Here is an 18,800-nt window from a genome sequence, read left to right as displayed (position 1 = left end):
AGATAATATATTCACTCAAATTGTTGATATTACCTCATTCATTAAGATAAAACTAGTAAAATAATGAAAGTGAGTTATAAACTTTACATATCAAATTGTATAAAATACACTGTTTAATCAGTGTTTTACTTGTTTTGTTAATGAGGCTTTTACAATTACAGGGTTAGACAGAAACATGTGCCCTGACTATAAATCCCTATTAATAAGATAATAATTCTGAAATTAGGCACCTACAAGAGGTGTGAAATGAAGATTGGGTGAACCAAAGCAAGTTATCATAGACTTGATCTGACACATGGGGGAGAGTTATACTGAGCTTTACTCCGTTTTTAAAATGTCAGGAGAAAATGTCATTTTTGCACCAGTTTTATGTCGTTTCAAAGACAAATTTATAAGTGTCTAAACTGTTTCGCTAAAATATGAAAAGTGGGAATTTAGACGGATTACGGTTTGTGAATATGGAGAAAGTATTTCACTCCAGTTTACCACCACTTTTACTCCAATAATAAGCTGTCTCCACTTTTGTGAATTCCCCCCTATGTCATACACCAAGGATGCTTTGATGTAACCAAAAGATAAAGAATAGGACTGAATGACAGTGGAATACATTTAATTATATACCTCCAACAGACTTAACTAAAGAGAATGCAGAGGAATGAATCACTGCTCTTTTTGTACAGTTTTTACCCATAATTTATATTTTGTAAATAAACAATATAAATCAATGTCTTTTTATTTGAAAGAAGGAATCACATGTTGGGTGCAGAAGCCCTAAAAAAAAGAAAAACCATGAGATAGGTTAGTTGTTAAATACTGATGCAAAACAAACACTTCAGATTAGAAGTTGTATTGGTTCTTCCTGTGAAACAGTCTAACAGGCAAAAAAATGGACATATTTTCTATGGGGAAACTCTGTCCAGAAGGTTTTCCTGCTGGAACATAACCAATTATATCTTCTCTGAATAGTCGGCCAGAAAGTAAGATTATAAGAGCAGCTAATTTTGGCCAAAAGCTACTGGAAGCAGAATTTTTGTTAGACGTCTACAGTTACTAGTTGTGCCGTTCAAATAAGTTAGAGACTACATGGTGACTGGGCAGTAGAAAATAAGGCTACAGCTACCAACGTATCATTTGCTTGAGTGATCATTTTGGAGTAGGTAGACTTAAAGGACCAGTAACATCAATTTTTTTTTTTTTTTCTCAAAAAAAATGTATTCGTGTAGAACGAAAAAAAAAACCACAAAGGCATTAAACTTTTAAATCGCTAAGTCTTTCTTTAGAAATAACTTATCGAAACTCCGCTTGCGCTCCTCTTCAGAAAAAAAATCGAGCGCTGCAGGATGGATTGTCGCCATGATGCCTTTTCTGAAGAGAAGTGCAAGCGGAGTTTTGGTAAGTTATTTCTTAATAAAGACTTAGAAATCTTAAAACGCTGTTTTTTTCCCCGTTGTACATGAACAAATTAGATTAAAAAAAAATTGATGTGATCCTAAAGCATAAAGGTTGTATAATTGACCAGCAGAGAAGAACGCATAGGAAGGCACACTTTTTAGCCTAAAACCACTTCCCAATCAGCCCCACCCACTCTTGCAGGATTAGTTTGTGAAAGTTCCTTATTACTTGCTGCATTGGGCATCTCTAAAAAGGAAAAATACTTACCATTATTTGTCTGTAATGGCCGGAGTCTGTTTCTTGGGCTTCAGTTTAAAGAACAGGATGAGGGTAGCAATTCCAGCATACGTGGCTAACACGCACTAAAATAGAGGGGGGAAAACTGAGCAAACTGCAGAAAGAACCAGTTGGAGGCTGTGGATCATTAGAATACAATATCAGGATGAAATAATTGTAAAGCTACCCATAAGCAGGAAGATCTACTCCTTATTAAAGGAACACTAACATCTAAAAATGAAAGTGTTTTAAGAAGGAATGACCATATAATGTAATGGTGCCCTGCCTTAATAAAACTGGTGTGTTTGCGTCAGAAAAACTACTATAGTTTATATAAACAAGCTGCTGTGTAGCCATGGGGGCAGTCATTCAAGCACAGGATACACAGTAGATAACAGATAAGTACTACTATAGTTTATATAAACAAGCTGCTGTGTAGCCATGGGGGCAGTCATTCAAGCACAGGATACACAGTAGATAACAGATAAGTACTACTATAGTTTATATAAACAAGCTGCTGTGTAGCCATGGGGGCAGTCATTCAAGCACAGGATACACAGTAGATAACAGATAAGTACTACTATAGTTTATATAAAAAAGCTGCTGTGTAGCCATGGGGGCAGCTATTCAAACACAGGATACACAGTAGATAACATAAATTCTGAAGAATCCCATTGTATACTACAGAGCTTATCTGTTATCAGCTGTGTATCCTGTGCCTTTTCTCCCTTTTCAGCTTTGAATGGCTGCCCCCATGGCTACACAGCAGCTTGTCTATATAAACTTTCTGAAGTAATTATACCAGTTCTAACAGTGAAGCACAACAGTACATTACGTTTCAATAATTTACAAGACTTTCTTTATTTGATATTACTGTTCCTTTAAATAACTATAAGTTGCAGGATGCTGCTTTCATTATAAATGTTGTAGTTTTCGAGTTATTTGTATATGTATTGCTATTGAAAGCAATGTCTGTCCCTTTCTATTCTCTGCCCCGATGGCTCAGACTGTTGAATCAATGTAAGGCGAGGCAGCTGATTAACAGACCTGTCTTTGCTGGAGAACTAAGACTTTTGCAACATGAAACAAACAGGAGTTAAAGTGGACCTGTCACCCAGACATAAAAAGCTGTACAATAAAAGTCCTTTTCAAATTAAACATGAAATCCAAATGATTTTTTTTATTAAAGCATTCACAAAATGGCTCCTGCCTGCTTGCTATAATTATGAATTCCCAGACTGAAGGAAGCAAGATTCAAATAATTTATACAGTGTAATTAAAGTTTATTTTGCTCGACTAATGTGATACATTAGGATTTGGAATAGTTTTTTTTGGGTTACAGGTCCCCTTTAAGCAAATCCTGATTAGTAATTGTTTTTACAAATAACTTTAAATGCACTGGACATTTTTAATAACTGTATATTGGAAAGTTGCTTTAATATTTTTTTTTTATTTCGGGGTTGATTCTGCCTTTCCATTACCCATTGGCCATGAGACCTCCCCCCCATCGTCTTTGGATCACAAGAGGGCTCCATATGCACAAAGACCACTTCATTTTTACATCCTCCCTGATCAATATCTGACAAAGCACTGATCAGATTTTGCTCCGTAAGGCTATGGTTTTTCCCCCCCATATGAAAACCAATAAGCTGGTTTACTTACATTCCTTCTCCCTGTTATTGTATATGCATTGAAGTATTTCTGGATGCCAGTGAACTGGTGGTGAGTTCCAGAGTCGTGTCCGCCCATGATTAATAACCTTAAAAGGGGACAGAAAACATTTAGGCAGATAGAAATAAAAGCACATTTACATGTGTTCAGCAGGTAACAGGGGGCACATTTATCAAGGGTCTCATTGAATATTTGAATTTTTTTTATGGCCAAAACTGTCAAGTTCGACTAGGGAATTGTTAAAATTTCATTTGAGTTTTTTTTAAAAAAATTCTAATTTGATTTGAGATTTATCATACACTGGTCACACTTGATTTGACTATTCGCCACCTTAAACCTGCCAAATTGCTGTTTTAGTCAATTGGAGATGTCCTGGGATCGACTTGGAGTTGTTTGCCGATTTCACTTTGTGACATTTGGCGCATGCGCAGTAGATCCGTACCGGTAAATGTTCCTACTGCGCATGCGCCAGAAGACGCCGGTCAAAGCAGGAAGAAGATGGCAACTGTGAACTCCGTGGACAGGACCTGCGCAGAGGGGTGAGTAACAAGTTAGGGGCATTTGCCCAGGGGGACAGGTAGGCCAGGGGGGAGGAGGGAGGGGGGCAACACAGGGGAGGGGTTTTGCGCCCAGTGGGTTTCCTTCTCCTTTAAAGATAAACACTAGGTCACACGGCACTGCCTCCAGAGCTTACAGTCTAGGATTCAAGGCCCAAATGACACAAGAGATGTGGATTTAATGTCTCACACAACACTCCGGCTAGACACACAAGACTAAACAATATAAAAAGGTTGCAATAGACATTGAGGGCTTGTCCTGAAAATTCACACCATGATACATGCCTGCACAATCCCCCCAAAAAGCACAGATCTCCGGCAGTCTCCTTGCTTTGTTTGGGGTTTCCAAAAATTGCCATTCCTTTCCAGCAGGTGTGAAAATCCCAATACACCATTTGTCACAGGTTCCAGTGCACGGGGAGGAGGTATTATACCCAAAATGCCCCGTTTTGCATAATTAAAGAAAATAAACTCATTAAAAATTATTTTATAAGAATTGAAGTGTAAATGTAATTGCTAATGAAAGCAGTGTTTTTTTTCCTGACCCGTACCATCACCTCATTCTATCAGCGACCCTCAATAGCATGGCTTTCAAAACCAAAGTCCCAGGAAGGTTGGTGATTTGCTGGGCACCCACCATTGACTGGAATAGCTAATCTGGGACTTTAGGACGGGGCTAGGGTTGCCACCTGGCTGGTATTTTACCAGCCTGGCCGGTAAAAATAATGCTTGATGCCAATGTTATTAATAAGAAAAAAAGGCAAGAATATAGGAAGGCCGTAGTAATGTGCGGGTCGGGATTTCCTCCACCCTCCCTTGGCCCGTGATCGCCTGCATCCGCACTTCCGGGTTGCTTTTATAGACCCGCCCATGATGTCACAAAAGGGGCGGGGCAAGCAGGCGCAGCCTCTATAAAAGATTAATCTGGAAGTCGGAAGCTGGCATTTGACGGTGGCGGGCGGGGAGAGCAGGAGAAGAGCTCATCCCACACCCGCCTGTGAAGAAGCATGCACATCCACACATCACTAGAAGGCCGGTATTTTTTTTCCAGAAAAGGTGGCAACCCTAGTCGGGGCTCCTCATCTTTATAACGCCACCGGCCAGAGAATCTTTCAGTTAAAGTGCCACCATCTTCTCATTTTCATAGAGATCCCTTGCGCTGCTCTAGGATAAAACAGGAGCAGAAACGATGGAAAAATTACTGTACTTGAGGGACAAGGGGCAGTGCAAGGATCCATGGGAAACCCTTGGAAAGGGGCCAGTGTCAGACTGGTCCATCAGGATACCAGGAAAACTGCCGGTGGGCCCAGGTGTCAGTGGGCCCTCATGCTGCTAAATATTTGGCCTATTTCATTGCCATTCCCAATTTCTATGAAAACAAAGAGGCTAAATAGATGGAATAATATATTATAGTATGTAAAGAAAAGAGATTAAAAGGTTGAGCAAGAAGAGGAAGAATAATAGTACTGAGAGTGGGCCCTTGGTCTAAGGCTTTTGGGTGGGCCCCCGGGTCTAAGGCTTTTGGGTGGGCCCCCGGGTCTAAGGCTTTTGCGTGGGCCCCCGGGTCTAAGGCTTTTGCGTGGGCCCCCGGGTCTAAGGCTTTTGCGTGGGCCCCCGGGTCTAAGGCTTTTGCGTGGGCCCCCGGGTCTAAGGCTTTTGCGTGGGCCCCCGGGTCTAAGGCTTTTGCGTGGGCCCCCGGGTCTAAGGCTTTTGCGTGGGCCCCCGGGTCTAAGGCTTTTGCGTGGGCCCCCGGGTCTAAGGCTTTTGCGTGGGCCCCCGGGTCTAAAGCTTTTGCGTGGGCCCCCGGGTCTAAGGCTTTTGCGTGGGCCCCCGGGTCTAAGGCTTTTGCGTGGGCCCCCGGGTCTAAGGCTTTTGCGTGGGCCCCCGGGTCTAAGGCTTTTGCGTGGGCCCCCGGGTCTAAGGCTTTTGCGTGGGCCCCCGGGTCTAAGGCTTTTGCGTGGGCCCCCGGGTCTAAGGCTTTTGCGTGGGCCCCCGGGTCTAAGGCTTTTGCGTGGGCCCCCGGGTCTAAGGTAAAGAAAAGAGATTAAAAGGTTGAGAGAGAAGAGGAAGAATAATTGTACGGAGAGTGGGCCCCGGTTCTAAGGCTTTTTGGGTGGGCCCCGGGTGTCCCAGTCCGACATTGAAAGGGGCAGTCTAATAGCAAGCTCCCTTGGCCAGTGTATGTTTAGTGCTGACCCAAATCATTGCCCTTTAAAGGAGCTTTATTAGTATCTCGCACAGCATTGTGGGGAGTGAATTCTGATCCATTGTCTCTGTAGTCTGGAAAACCTGCTTTCAGTTGCAATTCCATTTACAAATAACTACAACATCCCTGTAAATGACTGAGGTTCCCATAATCCATATCCCTGGGGTCATCTCTTTCAAACTGACAGACAAATGAAGAGTCAGCCTCGGTTGTTAATAAAGCTCCATAGAACTGCCGTTCACTTCTAGCAAGAGAACATAAAGTCCTTGCAGCCCGATACTCACTTGGTTTCTCCGAGCAGCAACACACACACACCGTGCCCTTCAACACCGGCCTTTACTTCCACTGCGGCTGTCGCTCAAGCTCCGCCTCAAGCTTTCAATAACAGCGCCGCACTCATTGGCTGCTATAGTCGTCTGTCAGGCAACGTCGGAGTTCGATTGGTGGAAACAGAGGGTTCTGTTCGTGCCGGGAAGGTCACTTTTCCCTGTTTCTAAATCGGAAGTGGCTGCGATTGGTTGACCTGGAGAAAAGAAGCGCTTCCGGGTCAATAGTATGGATGCCTGCACGAGTATGCGTGTATATGGAATCGCTGCATGCTTAGTGTAAGGAGGGAGAACATGCAATTCTAACAGCACGGAAAGTGGAAGCTACCTCACCTGTCAGAGCAATATAACAATCAGGTTACCTGAAAATAAGATCTGATTGGTCAGATCATGTCTTAATGGTTCACCTTTGAGTTACATTTTAGTATAATATAGAGAGGGATATTCTCAGACAATTTGCAATTGGTTTTCATTTTTTATTATTTGTGGTTTTGGAATTATTTTGCTTTTAATTCAGCAGCTCTTCAGATTGCTAGGGTCCAAATTACCGTAGCGACCAAGCACTGATTTGAATAAGAGACAGGAATATGGATAGGAAAGTAGATAGGAGAGTAATAAAAAGTAACAATGACAATAAATTTGTAGCTTTATACAGCATTTGTCCGTGCCCCCCATTTGAAAGCTGGAAAGGGTCAGAAGAAAAAGGCAAATAATTCAAACTATAAAAGAAAAAATGAGACCAATTGAAAAGTTGCTATACACTCTATAACATACTAACAGTTTACTTAAAGGTGAACCACCCCTTTTTAAGGAGAAGTAAAGTCTAATATAGAATAAGGCTAGAAATGCTTTTTTTTTGGATACTAAACATAAACATGAACTTACTGCATCACAAGCCTAATAAAACAAATGATTTATGCTTTCAAAGTTGGCCACCGGGGGTCACCATCTTGTAACTTTGTTAAACAGTGTGGTCTGGGCTGCTTAGGGATCATCACACATTATCAAAACAACACAAGTCAAATAATATCTGCCAGAAGCCGATACAGCAAGACTTGTTTAATTATCTGAATATACAGACTGCACTGGGTCCTGTGTTGTCATGTAATCTAATGTGGATTTTATAGTTTTTGTATTGTTTAATACAAACTTTTTCCAACTCTGCAGAACCAGGGACTGCAGCAAAATAATCCTCCAAATAGAATCCCAGTTTATCTGTTTAAATCTGGCACAATGATCTTTGTCTCTGCAGCTGGAGTTGGAAACAGTAAAGGGGATGTAGAGGCAAAAAAATCCAATACAAATCTCTACACAGTTGCCGACTGCTCTCTAGAATATTGGAGATAGGTTTCTTTTTCATTAAAGAAAGTAAAAATTGGATTTTATGTTTTTGCCTTTACATGCCCTTAAGGCAAAGGCTGTCGTGGGACATACCAGTTGTAGTACACCAGCAGCTGGAAGGTTGCAGACTGGACTTCCCTGAGTTATTTCACTACCCCTCCCTGTTATGTCCCCAGCCTTCTGGAATTACCAAGCATTAGCCCATCACTAACGCTTAATGCATCTACAGCTACAGGTTTAAGTGACAGAGTTGATCGCAATTGTGGTTAGCGCCGGTTATGTTCAGGCTATTTAAGAAAAAGGTGTTTAGGAAGATGGATTATCTGTCCCACGTCCCCAATAAAGGTCCCCGTATGAAAACATTACAGATCAGTTGTTGAATGAGTGTACTGCAGCCGTTAAGTAAACTTAGAGCAGCCACATTGAATTAACAAAGTGTAGTATCTATTGCTGATCCGCACTGCAGCTGGATGTCTACAAGTTGGAAAGTCCTGATATGTATTCAAAGAAAAAGATAAATGTGATGTTGCCCAGGTTTCAGCCAAACTCTGGGTGGTACAAATTTCTATAGTTATATCTATCTGATTGGAAGTGGGTATAATTTAATATACATATTTTTGTTTGTGTTGGACAGTGCGGGGGCAGTGATGCTACTAACCTCCTACTATTTTTTTTGTTTTTGAAAATCGTTCGATCAATTAAATCGTTTCGATTTGAACGATCGATCGAATGATTTGAATTCAATCGAAAACAGCTAAATTCACTAAAAAAAACTTTGACTGTCGAATTTCTACAATTTACCACTTCGAAATTCGACCCTAAATAAATGTGCCCCTAAATATCTGTAGGTACAGAAAATCTCATGTGGCAGTTATAGGGATCCTATAATTTGTAGAGGTTTGTATGCTTTAGTGATTACTGTGGGGAACAATACTACTATTTGTAATGCAAGTGACTTGCCCAGTAGGAAGTAATCTCAGCTCTTAAGACTGTTATAGGTGTACATCAATATTAGATGTGATATTCTTGTACACTATTCATTGTGCAGACCAAGGACCTAAGCTTATCCTGGTCTGAAATATGATAGAAGGTGTTGTACTTGCCTTGTAGGAAGATGGTCCACACATTCAAGATATGTAATCTAGGGCAATAATGCATTTAAAACTGACCGTGTTTTAGTAAGAATTTGAATCCGTCTCCAAAAGAAAGGTTAAAAATCGCACTTTCAACTATCATACCCACTTTTGATTCTTCTGTCTTACCATATAGCCTCAAGTGACTTAAAAAAACTTAGCAAAACACACAGGAGGTCCCCTATAGGCTAAACAGCATTTCGGCAGGTTTAAGTTGTAGTCGAAGTTTTTTTTTAAAGAGACAGTACTTCGTTTATCGAATGGTCGAATATTTAAACGATTTTAATTCGAATCGAAGGTTGAAGTCGAAGTTGTAGTAGCCTATTTGATGGTCGAAGTATCCAAAAATTATTTTGAATTTCGAATTTTTTTACTTCGAAAATTCCCTGGAATTCACTTCGACCCTTGATAAATCTGCCCCATAAAGATTAGGAAACATGGAAAAAAGTTTCCCTCAAGGTGGAACCCACAAAAAAGGGGAGCAAAAAGCTGTTAAAAAGAGGCCTAAGGAAAATGACGACAACCTTTTTTCGGTAAGTAATATGAGAATATATTTATTTTCTATCAAATGGAAGTTTATCTTTAAAAAAATGTGTGTGTGTGTGTATAATAGTTTAATTTTTAAGCCATCCGTTAAAAAAACACATCAGTGATGAAACTTTACACTTCAGTATTAGAAAAATGGTCGCAAATAGAAAATAGAAAGTAATTGAAAAAAGTCGTTATTTCTGGTGGACTGTCTGAAACCAACTATCACGCAAACCTGCTGTGCAGCAGTAAGGAGTGACTGAAGTTTATCAGAGCACAAGTCACATGACTGGGGGCACCTGGAAAACTGACAATATGTCTAGCCCAATGTCGGATTTAAAATTAAATTTAAAAAATCATGTTTTCCCATGACATTATCCCTTTAATTTGTGTTTGCCTGCAGGGCCCTTACTCAGAGTAGGGCAGTACCTAAACTATGTGATTAAGGAAGTGAAGAATAAGGGTAAGATCGTCTGTCTTTCCACCACCCAGAATGACGTGGCTGGTGCTTTTGCAACTGTGGAACAGAACTGGAGCTTGAATAATCTGTTGCCTGGACTTGTACTTAAAACACAGGTAGAAAAGGTAAATCTAGGAAAGAACTGTATTTGGTTTGGTATCCTGAAATTACAGTGGATCCGTGAGTAAATCTATATAATGTTTTTTTCCAGGTGACACAGAGCAGCCTCACTTTGTCTTTCCTTTCCTCCTACACGGGTTTTGTGGATTTCTTGCACATTGAACCAAAGAAAATAGGTTCCTATGAGGAGGGACAGGAAATACGTATCTAGTAAGGTTGACACCTTTTCTGGAAAAAAATACCGGCCTTCCTATATATTTATCTTTTTTCCCTATTAATAATATTGGGATCAAGCATCATTTTTACCGGCCAGGCTGGTAAAATAACAGGAAGGTGGCAACCCTAGTATCTAGACGAAGGGTTACAGACCTGCAGTTTGTTATTAATTTCTAAAATTGGACCATACCTGGGGCAGTATTTGTTTAGAACAACTTTGACCTAGGTCAGCACTGTCACCATTCATCTCTGGGGTTCTAGGGTCAATTCCAGCCGGGGTACTATGATTTTTATATTTTCTCCCCATTTGTTTGGGTTTCCTTGTTCTTCAGCTTCCTCCCAAGCTCCAAGAACATACAGAATGATTCATTGACTCCTGATCATTGACCATAATGTGCACGAATATGATAGCAACTTTTAATTCTAGAATGTTGGAGAGATATTTGGATTCTTTAACACTAACTTTTCTTCTTGTCTGCAGGCCAAAGCCTGTATCTAGTGGATTGATCCATCCACAAAGACCATCAGACTCGCACTCCGCCAGTGCTTTCTGCAACCAGGGAACCCTCTGCCTTGCAAATTGCAAACATTGGTTAAGAATGCTGGAGCCATTTTTGAGCTGGATGGAGGAAACCTGGGCTTTGCATTTGTAAGTTTTGGAGATGCTGCAACACACAAACCTTAAAAATGGATGACACGGGTTGGCGGTTCTCCAGGTTTGCGGGTCGGGTGTCTTCTCAATAGTGAGTTTTACTCCTTTTTTCTCAGCACTTCCTGTTTTACTCCTTTTTTTCTGATCACGCCTACTTCTAATGATGTCACTTCCGGTTCACAATGACAGCACTTCCTGTTTCTTGATGGTCAGTGGGTCACAGATCGGGTTGCGGATAAGGTACTTGTGGGTCAGGTAGCGGGTCCAAGCTGGTGTGGGTCGTGGGTCAGGTTCAGGTCTCACAAATTGGTTCCGCGCAGGAATCTAGCTTGTGCTACAATTCTGACGTGCAAAGAACGATCGTTCTACGACAAATGTCTGTAATTAACACCCACTGCCCGATTTTATCCCTAAACAACCAACATTTTTAAACTCACGATCAATTTTGTTCGTACACCATCAACCATCCGATAAGTTACCGATATTATCGGAACGTTAGGGAATCAGTCGTTTGGAAGTAAAAAATCTGCCCGTGTATGGCCACCTTTACGCTTAGAAAATAGATTCTGTTCTTTCTTGATGTCTCCACAACACTGTATTTAGAGAAAAATCTCTATGATGTAAATTTAAATCCTTTCGGGGCACCAAAATTGTTTGAAAAGATTTGATAAACTTGCTCATCACTCGGTGTGTCTTTGTGCCTTTTTTTCCCCTATTGAAAAATGGCAACACTAATACCATAACTGTCTTACCCTACCATCATTTCTTCTTGTCCTCCTCGCAACTGCTCCTCAGGGCATACTCCTTGTATACAGCTCTGATAATATCACACCCTTCTGCAATATACTGGAAATTAAAGGTGATGATTCCCTTTAAAAGAAAAAGTTGATGAACTTTTAGTACAAAACTTGCGGTTGGCTTAGTCCTTTACAAGTTTGGTTCAGTTATTAACAAAGAAATCTGTTCTGATTTCCTCCTTTGAGAAAGGATTGTGTGCAAAAGTCATTTCTGAAGTGCAGCCAGGGATGCACCTGACTGGCTTTGTGAAAAGTTTCATGCCATATGGTGTCTTTGTAGAATTCCCATACAGCCTGTTTGGATTGGTGCCCAAATCAGTAAGTAATGGCAGTCTGTGTGGCTTCACGTGGGAGAGATGTCAGACTGTGGAGTGCCTTAGTCTCCTTTGGACGTGATAAACAATTTTAATTGACGTTCTGCAAGCTATAAAAGACAAGACATCTGTAGAAGTGGGGGTAACCTCCCCGAGGGACTCCCTAATATTGCTTTGCAGAGCAGAAAAAAAGAGAACTGAAGGTGACTGATAGTAGTGTCATTGAATATATGCAAACAGTTGGAAGGGAATTAGCCAAATTGGTGCCCTTAAAACAACGTCATAGAAGTGGAATCTCCAGCCTCAAAGCTGCTGTTGTGTGAGATTTGTAGTGCAGCAAAGAATATAACAAATAGCTTGCTTCAATTATAACTTTAGTAAACTGTGGCCAACTCCACCTATTGAGTCCAGGCCTGGAAATAATAAAAATATGGAAAACTCCACTCAACCTCTGTTTGTTTTTACGTATAGTTAATCTCCCATCGAAAATCCATATGAACTGACAAATCACACTGCTGTTTTTTTCCTAATAGGAAATATCTGACAAGTTTGTGACCAACATCAGCGACCATTTTGTTGAGGGCCAGACTGTGGTTGCCACATTGAACAAGATGGATGAAGAGAAAAAGAGGTTCCTGCTGACTCTGAAGATATCGGAATACGCTCCCCATGATTGTTCCATTGAAGGCCTTTTTCTTCTGAGCCAGTGTTTCAGTGAACTGCAGCTCCTGAAGGATCTGCTCGGTAGGAAAGTTAGGGCTGCTTTATACTGAAGAACAGGACATTGAATTGTGGGGCTGCTTGCCTGTTAATGTAGTTCTTAAAGGGGAACTCCAGCTTCCAAACCAAAATTTGATAAAGAGGCCCACATAACACAGAAACCCCTAATATACCCATCACAGTTACCCGTTTCTTCAAAAAGTATGAATAAATGCCATTTTCTATGCTGAAATCCAGCTGGGTAACAATTCTTCACTTTCTGCATCATTTGAAATCCTGGCAGGGAAGGAGGGACTAAACACTGATGTTACAAATTATAACAACTACTCCACAGCTTACAGACAAGCAGGAACTACATACCCCACAATGCATTGCACTGGGATGTTCTGTTCCTTATTGAAATCACATGTGCAGGGAATTGTGGGGTTTGGAGGATGCAGGCTGAGGACAGCTGGTTGTTGATACAAAGTAACAGTAGTCAGCCAGCTCAGCAAAGTAGTCAGACAGATCAGCAGGAGAGCAGGGGGCTAGGCTTAGGGAACTTAGTGGAGTTCCCCTTTAAACAGGATGGCCCTTGTTTCTTCACCCAGGGTCCCCAGATTTGCTGGATCACAACTGCCTTCACATTGATTCCAAAACCTCTGGATAGACAAGGTAATAATTTGGGGAGTACGATGTAAATGTAATAAAAGTTGCAATCAGTTTTACTAACTTATAACCACTTATCAGCAGGTGGCTTTTACTGTTCATCTATTTTAAAACTAAATGTCTGTTTGCTATTTTGCAAATATTTTTTTTATTTAATATTTTTTTCCCATGTATCGGTTGGTTATGATTTTAGGGAATCCATTACTTTAAAACACTTACATTTTTTGGTGTTACTGTTCCTTTAAGTAAAGCTTATTTATAAATTAATTTAGGGCATTTTCGCTTCACTGTCCCTTTAAAGCATTCTTCAGAGCTTCTCTCTTCTAAGCCGTGGCACCCATCACTTGTTTGTCACGCTGATCAATGAGCCTTTTTTCTTCCAACAGGGACATTTTTGAGCGTGTTATTCATCTGAGCTTGGCAGCTAAATGGATCAAGTTCTTTTTCAAGCTCTACTTGGAGTACGAAAAGAAACACAGAAGCACTGAGAGCGTCCAGGCTGTGAAAGAGAAAGCCCTGCAGTATGTGGAATCTCAGAGTTCTTTGGCGCCCTGTGCTTAAAGGAGAAGGAAAGCTACGGAGGCATTTTATTGCCAATAGATTAGCTGCAATAGTGCAACCTAGAATGCTATATTTATTCTGTAGAATGTTTTACCATACCTGAGTAAAAAGCTGTAGAAACTCTCTGTTTGTTTAGGATAGGAGCTGCAGTATTAATATGGTGTGACATCACTTCCTGCCTGAGTCTCTCCCTGCTCTGGGCTCAGATTACAGTAGAGAAGGGAGGGGTGGGGGGAGAGAAGCAAACTGAGCATGCTCTTGCCCAGGGCAATGAGGTTTAAGCTGAAGGCAGGAAGTCTGATACAGAAGCCCATGTGTACACAATAGAAGGAAAGAAATGCAGTGTTTCTTTTGACAGAGGACTCAGAGCAGCATTACTTTGGGGGTTTACTGGTATATTTAGATGGACCTTTCTGATAAGGCTTACTTAGTTTTTACCTTTCCTCCTCCTTTAAGAGACTGCTGTGATTACTGTTTATATACATTTTGTACCTATTGGATGCAATACAGATTTCCTTTATCAAAATACCAGGAGAGCGGGGCTTTTTATTTTCCGGCAGCGAAATGCGGAAATTCACTGCGAATTCGCGCCTGCCGAATTTATTCGCCCATCACTAGTTAAGAGACAACAGCTGCTTGACATTATAACTTGGCAAATTTGCCCATGGGCAGTAACCCATGGCAACCAATCAAATTGCTGCATTCATTGTTCTACTTGCAGCTGGCTTTAAAAAGATATTCACTGATTGGTTGCTATGGGTAAAGGTGGCCATACACGGAGTGATCTGCTCATTTGGCGATGTCGCCAAACGAGCAGATCTCTCCCCGATATGCCCACCTTTACGAATGGTAAGGGGCAGTCGGATCGGGGGACCACATCAACGAACGGATGTGGCCACGATCCAACGGGATTTTTAGTCCCATCCGATCGAGATCTGGCCGACTTTTGGCCAGATCTCGATCGGGGAAGCTTGTCGGGGGGCCCCATACATGGGCCAATAAGCTGCCGACAGCTGTCGGCAGCTATCGACCGTGTATGGCCACCTTAACTGCCCATGGGCAAATTTGCCCAGTGTTGATAAATGAGCCCCACTGTGTTAGGAAACACCCCTAGATAAGGTAGTTTAGGTTACAAATACACACAGGGGTGCTAAAAGCATGCACATTTGCTATATGGTACTCAGGAACATGTCATAGCTTGGGGGAAAAATGTTTGTCCAAGAAACAAATCTAAGCACAAATGTATCTATTTCTTGTAGAAAACTCACCAAAGTAAAGCAATGGCCCAGGTGCTCCTGGACCCTCAGCTCAGGGTAGCAGTCAACCCGTATAGAACAATAAAAGGTATGGGTTTCAGAGTGCTCTATACCTTCAATTGTTCTATATGGAAAAATGGTTGCCCTGTTATTAACCTCCCCAAATGTAACAACCACCAATGTTTAGTTAGTAAATGAGCCCCTTTCTATGTAACACTGCGTTACTGAGATGGCGCAGACAATCTGACTGTTTATTAATGGAAGTTCTAGCATTCTGTCTGTGGAATTAGTGAGCAGCTGTTCCCTATATATAGCACCAACTTGGGTACATTTTCCAATTACTGCTGCCACTGAAGTGCGGTAACCTTTTCACACCCAAATTATCTTGTATATGTCCGTAAAGGGAGATCTGAACTGAACTTCACTGCTGTGCCTACGAAGTTAACTGGAAAAATAATGACCTTCAAAAGAAAAAAAAAAGGCAGATGAAAATGGAGAATCAGTCCTATATAACTAGGCTTGCAGAACAAGACTTTGGGTTCTCCTAAAAAGAAAATGATCCAGGCAGCCAAGTTCTATAGGGGCAGAACCTGCAAACAATTGCGTTTTCATCCAACAGTCGGATAAATGTAGTTCTTACCTGAAATTTCTCCTTCACTTCCTGTTATCTTCAGAACATCAGACACGTCGCATGCGTTTAGTCGCATGGTGACGTGTCGGCTCCAGCCACATCATGGAGTTCATCCCTTAGGGCTGGTGGTGTTAACAATAGTCAGGTGTATATTTTGCACTTGGACACCCACAGTCCTACCTGACATTCTTTGCACTTAATAGAAGAGGGGGATGGTAGGCAGTACGAATTTCAAATGAATTGTATCCAATTCCTTTACGGTTCCTCTGTGTTGCAACTGATACATGCGATCCAATATTGAAGAAGGAAAAGGAACTCCAGCAGAATTACTGCAAATAAACTTTAATTCCGAGTGGTGGCAAACACGACATGTTTTGGGTACAATACCCTTTATCAAGTGATTCGATCTCCAGGAAATTTTCTCATGCTTGTCTTGCTCCCCGACTCTTCTTACTATTGAATGTGGCTCGGGCAAAAAAGGTTGGGGACCACTGCACTAAAGCAAACATTGCAACAGTCAATCTTATCAAGACACCTACTACTTAAACAAAAGCCTTGCCGGGAGACAGAAATAGGACATCAGCCAATAAGTGAGTGCAAAAATAGGTAAAAGCTTACTTTGTGGGTCCATTTTGCACACAATTATGGTTGACAGTCCAAGATTCCGTCCCCAGGTACGGTGGATCCCACTTCTGATACCAGATGAAGAATTTGGTAAACTCCCACATCTGGATACACGGGTAATGCTCAAACTCAGAAGATAAGAATTATTGAATGGTGCACCAAACTGCAGATTAGCGAAAAAGCAATCACACAGGTCCGGACAGTGAGTGGTTAGGCCCAAATTAGAATATGCAAATATGGTCTAAGGGCAAGGATGGGGTAAAGCGAATGTGTGCGATTAAACTTCTTTGTCACGATTTTTAGGATTCAGATTCAGTTCCGCCAGGCACTTGGGATTCGGCCGAGTCCAAATCCTGCTAAAAAAGGCAGAATCCTGGATTAGATGCATCCCTAATTTCCAGTAAAATGCCTCTCTCCTTTCAATTGGCTCGTTTGTCTAAAAAGTATGAGTATGAATGAAATTTTACAATATCTATATATAACTGATCATAAAAGTGATGTAAGTAATTTAACAAAAAAGATGATCAGAAGAGATTATAAATCTCATCAACTTAAAAGTTTCAAATGCAAAATGCACACTAATTGGCACAGTTTTGCACCCACTAATGAGTATATCCTTCATGCCTGGCAATAATAAATGACCCCTAATATCCATTAGTTCCACTCCAGTATTGCAGGGACTCTACTTGATATGTCTCTTATCAGTGCAAGTGGGACATAAGTAACATTCTATATAACAGCTCACAGAAAACTTCCCAGAAGCTCAGTGGATTCAATATGTGACAGTTCTTCTGTTCCATCGATGATGGCACTCGTACCTGGGCTTTATCAAATGCCGCAGAGACTTACTTAACCAGGCAGTTCAGAGACCAATTTCATCTCATTTCTTTCTGCAGACATTTGTTCTGTTCTTCCTTTTCCCAGTTCAATTAATGTTATTTTTATCCTGAACGCCCACGGATGGTGACTCATGGATGACTACTTCCCCACCATGGACTCAACTCATTTTCTTTTCTCCAAAGCCAAAAACTTGGAAAAAAACAATGGCTAAGATTTCCAAACACATTGCCAGTTATACAGGAGATTCGCATTCTCTATTTACAGAACTTACACTCACGAGGGGCAGATTTATCATGGGTTGAATAGTAAATTCATATTAAAATTTTCGAGTGTCACAATTCACACATTCAAATTTTAATCCCTCTATTTGATTGTAAATTCTAATGTGAGATTTATCACACCTCCACCATGAAAACAGTCCTAATTCAAATATTCACCACCTAAAACCTGCCAAGTTCATGTTCAAGTGAATGGCAGAGGTCCCTTGATAGCAGGTGGACATCCCAGATAAATTATTTTATCCCCCTATATCTGCATCACCTGGGGCCCCATATTTTTTTTTTAGAACTCCAGTTCTTTATTCTTTAGCTTCCCATTATTCAATCCTCCGCCAAGAAAAGTAATTCCTAGAACAATGTTGAGAAAACCGTGTTCAAAAATGCAGTGTCCAGCCATTAGGAGAACACTGGGCTATACTGATGTGCATGATAGTTTTGTTTGTTCTGAAAAAGGTGCGTGACTTTGCAAGAAATAAACCATGTTATTAAAATAAGTGACTTGTACAGTTCATTTGTAAAAGGGGGGATTCACCTTTAAGTTATCACTTAGGGGCACATTTACTAAGGGTCGAATATTAACCCTCGATATTCGACCCTCAAAGTAAAATCCTTTGACTTTGAATATCCAAGTCGAAGGATTTAACGCAAATACTTCGATCGATCGAAGGAAAAATCGAACGGTTCGAATGATTCTAATCCATCGATCGAAGGATTTTCCTTTGATCAAAAAACCCTTAGAAAAGTAATGGGGAAGATCCCCATAGGCTAACATTGTAGCTCGGTAGGTTTAAAGTGGTGAAGTACGTAGTCAAAGTTTTTTTTAAAGAGACAGTAAAAAAACTTTGAAATTTGAGGGTTTTTTTTTTTTACTTCGAATCCTTCACTTGAGCTTAGTAAATGTGCCCCCTAGTGTATCAAAGGGCCAATTATAAGCAACTTTTCATTATTTATGCTTTATAGTTTTTTTTGAATTATTTGCCTTATGATTCTTTCCAGCTTTCAAATGGGGGTCACTGACTCCATTTAGAAAACAAATACTCTGTCAGGGTACAAATGTATTGTTACTGCTACTCATCTAATTACTCATCTTTCTATTCAGGCCGTCTCCTATTCCATACAGGACATGGAGCCCCGAGATTACTTCTAATATCCTCATATTTTTGAACAAGGGGCACTTTATTTATTATAATACACAAGTTTTAGTGAGTCATGATAAAAATGACATCACTAAGCTCCGTTTAAAACTGATGACA

At 40.8% G+C, this 18,800-nt stretch overlaps 1 protein-coding gene and 1 long non-coding RNA gene across 7 annotated transcripts; one reads left to right on the top strand and one right to left on the bottom strand.

Annotated features, from left to right (window-relative positions):
- Positions 1-593: 593 nt before the first annotated feature.
- On the bottom strand, positions 594-6,544 carry atp5mk.S (ATP synthase membrane subunit k S homeolog). The gene is made up of 4 exons (XM_018227430.2): positions 6,387-6,544; positions 3,331-3,427; positions 1,660-1,754; positions 594-771 (listed from the first exon to the last, which is right to left on the bottom strand). The coding sequence occupies exons 2-3, from the start codon at positions 3,415-3,417 to the stop codon at positions 1,662-1,664; spliced, it is 180 nt and encodes a 59-aa protein (XP_018082919.1). The 5' UTR covers positions 3,418-3,427; positions 6,387-6,544; the 3' UTR covers positions 594-771; positions 1,660-1,661.
- Positions 6,545-9,212: 2,668 nt separating this feature from the next.
- Positions 9,213-14,036, top strand: LOC108697411. Of its 6 annotated transcripts, none has more exons than XR_005962884.1 (4): positions 9,213-9,435; positions 9,834-12,733; positions 13,300-13,363; positions 13,744-14,036. It is a non-coding gene; the product is annotated as an uncharacterized LOC108697411 (long non-coding RNA). The 6 variants fall into 6 exon arrangements; XR_005962886.1 differs by having other exon boundaries at positions 9,213-10,015; positions 10,102-12,733; XR_005962887.1 differs by having other exon boundaries at positions 9,213-10,220; positions 10,708-12,733.
- The last annotated feature ends 4,764 nt before the right edge of the window (positions 14,037-18,800 follow it).

Source organism: Xenopus laevis, chromosome 7S, assembly GCF_017654675.1.
Source record: "Xenopus laevis strain J_2021 chromosome 7S, Xenopus_laevis_v10.1, whole genome shotgun sequence".
NCBI classification, from domain to species: domain Eukaryota; kingdom Metazoa; phylum Chordata; class Amphibia; order Anura; family Pipidae; genus Xenopus; species Xenopus laevis.
The sequence above is the reverse complement of the archived record's forward strand: the minus strand, read 5'-3'. Positions and strand labels throughout refer to the sequence as shown.

What these genes read in the sequence shown, in the direction of transcription:
- atp5mk.S (XM_018227430.2), bottom strand. Translation starts at nt 3,417, where the DNA reads ATGGGCGGACACGACTCTGGAACTCACCACCAGTTCACTGGCATCCAG. An exon ending in CAATAACAGGGAGAAGGAAT is followed by an intron (nt 1,755 to 3,330) that starts GTAAGTAAACCA and finishes CCTCTATTTTAG; the next exon opens with TGCGTGTTAGCCACGTATGC.